The sequence below is a fragment of the Trichosurus vulpecula genome, chromosome 4, assembly GCF_011100635.1.
Source record: "Trichosurus vulpecula isolate mTriVul1 chromosome 4, mTriVul1.pri, whole genome shotgun sequence".
Lineage (NCBI taxonomy): Eukaryota > Metazoa > Chordata > Mammalia > Diprotodontia > Phalangeridae > Trichosurus > Trichosurus vulpecula.
The window spans coordinates 228,731,871-228,739,037 of record NC_050576.1 but is presented as its reverse complement, the minus strand read 5'-3'; the positions used below and the strand labels follow the sequence as shown (position 1 = coordinate 228,739,037).

General features: G+C 42.6%; 1 protein-coding gene across 1 annotated transcript in view; it reads right to left on the bottom strand.

Moving 5' to 3' along the window:
• Positions 1-248: 248 nt before the first annotated feature.
• GMPS (guanine monophosphate synthase) overlaps positions 249-7,167 on the bottom strand; it is an 82,258-nt gene continuing 75,339 nt past the window's right edge. Inside the window, exon 16 of the mRNA XM_036753560.1 lies at positions 249-7,098. Coding sequence (XP_036609455.1) covers positions 6,997-7,098 — 102 coding nt within the window. The 3' untranslated portion in view covers positions 249-6,996. The remainder of the gene's footprint in view (positions 7,099-7,167) is intronic.

The following is a 7,167-nucleotide window of genomic DNA, read 5'->3' as shown; positions in this document are numbered from 1 at the left end:
TTTGATTGGCTTCACTTTATGTCCACAAGCATAGGAATGTAGTGATTGTGAGAGCGTCCTCAAGAGGTTGATTGATCACTTTAAGCTGCAGTCTGCCTCTGACTCCCAAGCCAGAATCTCCTGGGAAAAAGGTAGCTCTGAGAAATCTAAATTATTAGTATATTCATCATACGCATAGCGATTAATATGAAAATCATAATTCCCTTCACAGTCCTCTAGTCCATAATACAAATAAAACCACACACATATTTATCGTTAACATAATTTAATTTTTTTTATTTGTGGATAAAAATTAAGGCTCACAGTACTTTATATTGTTTCACAAGCAGGATTTTTTTTTAAATGAGAATTACCCCAGTACAAATTTTTCTTAAAATAACGTTGACATATGACTTGACTGAAGACTTGAAATGAACATATTATACAGGGTAGCTATGCTCCTTTAGTAGGCTTTAAGCTATATTCCTTTTAAAATTAAAGGGCAAAGCATTGGCTTCCTCTCTGTAGGGAAAAAAACCCAACAACTACACTGTGTAAACTCCATAAAACACATTCAAGGCAGGCTGGGATAACAGTTGTCCACTTAACTCTAAGATTTAAAAAAGCCACCCAGCATTTCCCCAAACATATAGTACACGTTTATTTCCCATTATTTGACACAAGGGAATCCTTAAATATAGTAACAATTCTGTACATGAGATATTTTGAAGGTTCTAAAACCAGTAGATGAAAATAATCACTTCTCTAGCTGAGATAATTCTAAAAAGCATGAGGTTGTTACAAACTTCTATAGGAATTATGACGATTCTGGCAAAGGTCAAACTTGGGTACATACATACCACATATATATACAAGGAGACATATATGATATGCTCATTACACCACTCCTATAAAAATAACAAGTTATTTAACTATTGAATCTTTGTGACACGTTCTCTCAAAGCTGGGATCATATACACTCCTTTCTAAACAATAACTTAGGAGAAACTATAACTTTACTGAGGGGAATGAAGACTTAACATAACGAAAGCAGAAATACCAGTTTCCATTAAGTGCTTTAAGACATTGGCCTTTAAAAGCACATGTGGAAATTTGACAGTTTAAAATGACATTTTCTTCCAGCAATGGTGAAGCTTCAAGCCTCTCTCTAATCACTTATTGTCAGGCAGAGCTAAGAGAAGCTAATTGTGTTAGCAGCAGTGTCGAGTGTATTTGCCTCCAATTCGCCCCTAAATTTCCTCCTGTTTAATCACTTCTGGCTATTTGTAGTGACAGTCCACATGTCTGCTACAAGGCCCACTCAAGCGCATCGAGGAGGCACGTTTGTACCTTTGGTGGTCATGATGTAGAAACAACTCCTGGTACGTGGGATTTGCCCAAAATTTAAAAATGAAAGGTCAGCACCATAGAACGCCTTCCATTCTGGGGCTCTGATGAAACACAACCAACCAACCAAAGTAGAGTGAACGGGGTTTCCCAAAGACCCCAAAAGAAGAATTTTTCTTTTATCCTGTCAAGTTCTTATTCTTATTCATTTTAAATTAAACATCTATTTGAAATTTTTCCTACTTAAAATTAATAACAACATTTATAGTATAATTAGGCAAGGTTATGTATGGATCCCCCGAAGGGGGACCACACCATAAAGGGTAGGCTTCCTGTAACAACACAGAGGATCATAGAGTTTAATTTGATATCACGTGGATCATAGGAGATTACACAAAGGTACTACACACATCCTCTAAAGCAACACTGCTTATATGTCATGACATTAAGATGAACACAGCAGATAGAAACATGTGATACAGGGAAAGTGGTGGTTCCAAGCTGCTTTTCCTATAACCTGTCACATAAATCAACAGAACTAAAAATCCACTAATAAGCTGCTGTAAATAAAAGGGGACATGACTGTGGTGTGAAATATGGCTTTTTATAAAACTGGCCTTGAATTTTGAGGGGGGAGTGGGGAATGTGGTAGGTAATGAAAGTTATAACCATATAGGAGTCCACTGGGTGGAAATGATTTTATTTCTTAAAGTTTTGTTTGACTGGACAAATGCCTACCAAAGGTGCCAAGCTCAGCCCTCAGCACTCTCATGAAGCTAGAATGCTGCACCAAGGACGATTCTATCAAACACCCAAACTTCTCAGGTAGTTGAAGGCACTGGGCCTTTGGCCGCAAGGAAACATACCAGAGGAGTGTGGCCACTGGACTAAGGATTCTCTTTTCTGGATAGCACAATTGCCTTCAGTGACTAGAGGGCAGCAAGGGTAAATCACCATCGAAACCCTCATTTCTGATGGATCAACAGCCAGCCTTGAAGCCAGCCACCCTGAAATCAAATCAATAAAGAGAAGGGCATCTTTGGGATGCTACTGTGAAACCAAATCTGGCCCAATAGAAAAAGGCATGTGCAAGAGGTCAGGGCAGGTTTGCATATGTATTTGAAGGCTTCTTGTTCATGGAATTTAAAAAAGAAAAGTGAAAGGAAGAGTACACATCCTTCGCTGGTGATGGGGATAAAAAACCACCCGACTTTATGTCCAATATTCACATTCTAGATAAAAGTCCAACATCCTCTAATGTAGGACAAGGAGCACCGGACCAGGAGTCCAGGCCCAGGCCCACCACCTACTCATGGTGTGACCTTGGCTAACCCAGTCACCTGACCTCTCAGAGCTTCAGCTTCTCCACCTGTCAAATTGATACTAGCTACCTCATGATGGCGTCTCAAGGATCTGATGAGATAACATAGCCATGTGATTATAAACTTAAGCTATTCCATCTGAGGGATGCCAGGCAGACTGTTACCAGATGATGTGATTCCCGTGTTTGTTTTCAGCCTCACTTTGGAGATGCCAGCAGAGCATCCTCTTTGGCTTCCTCTCTCCCATTTTATCACAGACGCCAAAGCTTAAGGAATTAGAGGATGAAAGTCTCATGTACAAACAGTTTTGTTGCTTCCAGGAAAGCAAGATAAAAGACAGCCGGAGAAAGATGAAGGTCATTTCACATTGTTTTAGCCAGGTTATTGTGATCTCAACATTATTGCCTGAACAACGTGGAACAGACTAACAGCACACAGCCAACAAATACACAGTATTTCCACAATTCAACAATATCTACTACACTATTCCATTTGGCAAAATATTTATTTATAACAAATCTGTTCAAAAGCAGTTGGTCACATTTTTTTTTCCATTTTCCATTATGAAGTTGTAACAATGGTCTTGGTAAATGTACATAAACTGCCTCTTTTTATATGGTACACAAAATGTATAGCTTACTGTTATGTTACCTATATTCTCTAAAGGCATATATATACTCTATCCAGGTTATGACAAGTGGGGGCATCCAGGTAAGAGAGCTTTGGAGGTTCATCTCTTAGGGCTTAGGAGGGAACAGAAAAACTCTCCAGACAACATTCTACCACATTCAAGGCTTACCCACCAGAGGGGATACCAGCAGTGGTTAGTTGAGTAAGACTTGCCATGAGGTGGAAGGCCCAAGGACCAGGAAGAGACTTCTGTTTGTTCATGTGTAACAAAGGGACAAGATTACAGATTTTTATGCTTGGCATTCTAGACTAACATCAAGCTGCCATGGAGTCAGATTAGCCAATGCTAACTCATCTCAGGATATCAGCATGCAGACCTGGTGGAGTTCTCCTGATGTAGGGTGCTGGAGCTGGAAGGGATAGGGAGAGAGATCATCCTGACCTTTTATGTGGCCTCAAGCCATTTCCCGTTTTAGCAAATTAAAACCAACAGTAGGATAAAATCAAGGAGCTGAAATGGGCTTTACCAGAAGTGACTGGCTCGAGGTCACACAGCAAAGCCAACACTCAAATGGAGGTCCTGACCTGAGAACCAGGGAGCACCATCTGGAAATTTCAGTTTGTCTAATCCTTCACCATGGCCAACATCCTTTCTCCTGATCCAGCTTCTATATTTCACGTCGAAGGACCTGGCTCTCACCACTACTGAATGGATTACAATTACTCCCCTCCTCTGCATCCTACAAACCCGCTGTGAAGCCAGCCTAGAATTATCTTGGGGGTCCCCGAAAGCACCCCCACCACTTGGGAATGTATATTGTAGTTTTCCTTAGAAGAGTTCAAGTTTGGAAACACAGGAGTGTGTATGGAGGGGAGGGGAAGAAAGAAGAACTTAACCAGGGTCACACAGCTAATAAATGTCAGAGGTAAGAGTCGAACCCAGGTCTCTCCAATCCAGCATTCTTTATTAACTCATTCATTCCTTCTTTCAGCAGCACTACACTATAGCTATGGCAATTATTTGGTGACAGTAATTCTGCCAACCCAAGAGGGTAACTTCAGGCTTGATGTAAAGAAAAATTTTCTAACAACTAGAGCTAGGACGCCCTGCTCTCAAAAGTTGGCTGGTTCCTCTTCAGAGGGGCCTCCAAGCAAAGCCTAGATGACCATCTTGTCACATAAGATTTGCTTTTAAGTCCTAGTTGGTCTAGATGGCCACTGAGGTCCCTCCCAACTCCCATTCTATGGTCTCAAGTTGAAAAGAAAGAGGTTGCTTGGTCTTCTGGATGAAGAGGAAGGCTTGCTTGGTCTCCAGCAAAGCCCCAAAGTGATTAACATGCTGCTACTCCTAAAAACCTACTCTAGTCCTAGATAGGGCAGCAGAAGTTTGAAATGGCTTCAACTTAGCCCACCGATGGGGCAGGCCCACTTCAGAGGCTTGGTCACCAAGAAGCAGTCTGATGCTCATTTACTTTTCCTAATTCTATCCCTTAGCCTGCCTGGGATACACCTTCAGAGGCAGGTCTTGGGATAGTGTGTGACTTCATGTGTCAGTTTTTCAAGGTAATCCCATGCTATGTATCTGTAAGAGCAGGGAAACATCATATGTATACCTGCCTCAGTCAAAAGGAGACCTTCAAAAATATCCCATTTAATTCAGATGAAGGAAGGTTCACATAATATAAGTAACTATACCCAATGTATAGCCAAGAGAGCACTGGACTGAGGTTGAATTTAAGGTCTATTTACATAATTAGCTGTATGACCGAGGTACAGTCACTTCACCAGACACTCGGGTCTCCTTAACTCACAGGGCTGTTGTTAAAATGTTCTACCAATGCTGTGGGACCTAATTAGGCACTTTGGTATCCTAGGATTGTCTTAGGTATGTTATGTTGTTAAGAAGTTCTTGATCTTTGCTTAAGATACCAAATTCCTAAGCCAGCAGCTCCTTTCCAGAAATGGGTACTCCTGACCTCGATGGCCAATTGAAACCCACGAGACATGCCACATCCACAAGAACAACTCACTTAAAAAGGGATCTTGACCAGAAATCTTAAGTACTTACAATACATTGAAACTTGCTGGTACAAAGTCTGACACCATCATCTTTTACAGGAGACACTGAGCTCCCTGGTCAATTATTCTCCAGTTTCTCCACTTCAGGCAGAAGCAAATTCTTCCTTTGTCAGCCCAAGGCCTTGGGTTTCATTGTCCTCTGGGCTAGCTGGATGAAAGGAAGACTTTAGGATACTAACCTGTGTGTCCCTAGATCCCAAGTGGAGGTCAGTACTTCTCCAGTAAATATGCTAATAGCTCAGACCCTGAGGGAGACCAGGAAGGCCAATGGATACCCCACAATTAAAAGACAGTTTTAAGTTGGAAATGATGAGAAAAGTATAATGGGAGGATGAAGTATTCACAATCCAGGAAAAAGCATGCAGTCCTTCTCCTGTTGGCTATGCTCATGGCAAAGCTATTATTTTATATCTGAGTAGATACTAGGGGTGATTGGGCTCTAAAAGTTGCTAACATTATTAGGGGAAGTCCTAGAGAACTTTTCTTTTACAGCTTTGGCTGAAGTCTGTGTAAAAAGTTTGGAAAGAACACCTTCTATCATCCATGAGCACAAGCCAGCTGGCAAGCCAAAGTAGGTCCAAGAACCTCCAAGTCCTCATTCCTCCCCCCACATGCATCTGCTGTCACATGACACTTTTCTGTCCTGCTGGTCTCTGCAATCTAGAGCTACTATTAGGTCCTACCTCCAAACAAATTAAAGCTATGCCTCCTTAGCCTTCCTATGACCTGAATCAGGGAATACGCAAGAGTGTCTCTCTTCTGGGGAAAAGACAGGGCCCATCACTACTGGGCTGTCCAGGTTGGTGTCTCAAGCCTAAGAGGATAACACCTACCTGGGGAGAGGAAGAGCCAGCCCAGGAAGATGGCACCAGCCTCTCCCATTCACTATCTGTATCCCTGCCTCAGAGACAAGAAAGGTTGTAGACAAATTACTTTCTTCTTTTATTCTTAGGAAAAATGTTAACATTAAAAAGTTGTATGACTCTAGTACATCTGAAACTGAGACAACTCAAAGTTCTTACTAGTGAAAAGAAAGAGTTTCCAGGGCCCCAGAGGGCTAGAAATGGTGCCACATTCCAAGGAATTTGAGAAGGATTCTCCCATTCCAAAGTGTCCTAACTTCTACAGCTCCGAAATCTTCCTGTGCCAGTGATGGTTTGATAGGAGGGAGGAACAACGTAATATACCTGTGAACTTAGTTTCCCCAGAGACCTGTGCTCCCCCACCCCCACCAGATAAGTCAATCACATGTGCTTCAACAGCCCCTTGATCCCCCCCCAGCAGGAGACAGGAAGCATCCCGATAGTCACCTAGAAGAGGTACGCCTTTAGAGAACAAAGAGGCAGCTCAGTGACTGCAACAGTAAGACCCAGCACAGAATGAATGCAAGAACACAAAGGCAAGAGTCAGATGAGTCTGTCTGAGCACAGGCCGTGGCGCCTTGGCTAGTTACCCGTACAAATCCTCAGCCCCACTCAGGGTTCCCACACAGCTCTTCCCTGGCTCCTGCCACTCCAGGACAGGACCCAGGTGGGAAGGAGCGGCCCCAGCTGCCCTCCTCACAGTACTGTATGTCAACACTGGCAACGTCTCAGATCATTTCAACGGCACACAGCACTTGGATCGAAAAGGAAGTTTATTACTCCCACTCGGTAGTTCCTGGGGGCTTTGACGTTAAGTCATACATAACTCGAGAAATACCCGGAATCTTCTTAATCTCGGTGACCATCTTCAGCACCACCTACAGTAAAACAAAGAAGGTCGAGGTGGATGGGCCCCTGGGAGAGGAGGCTCTGAGCAAGCTGGCACG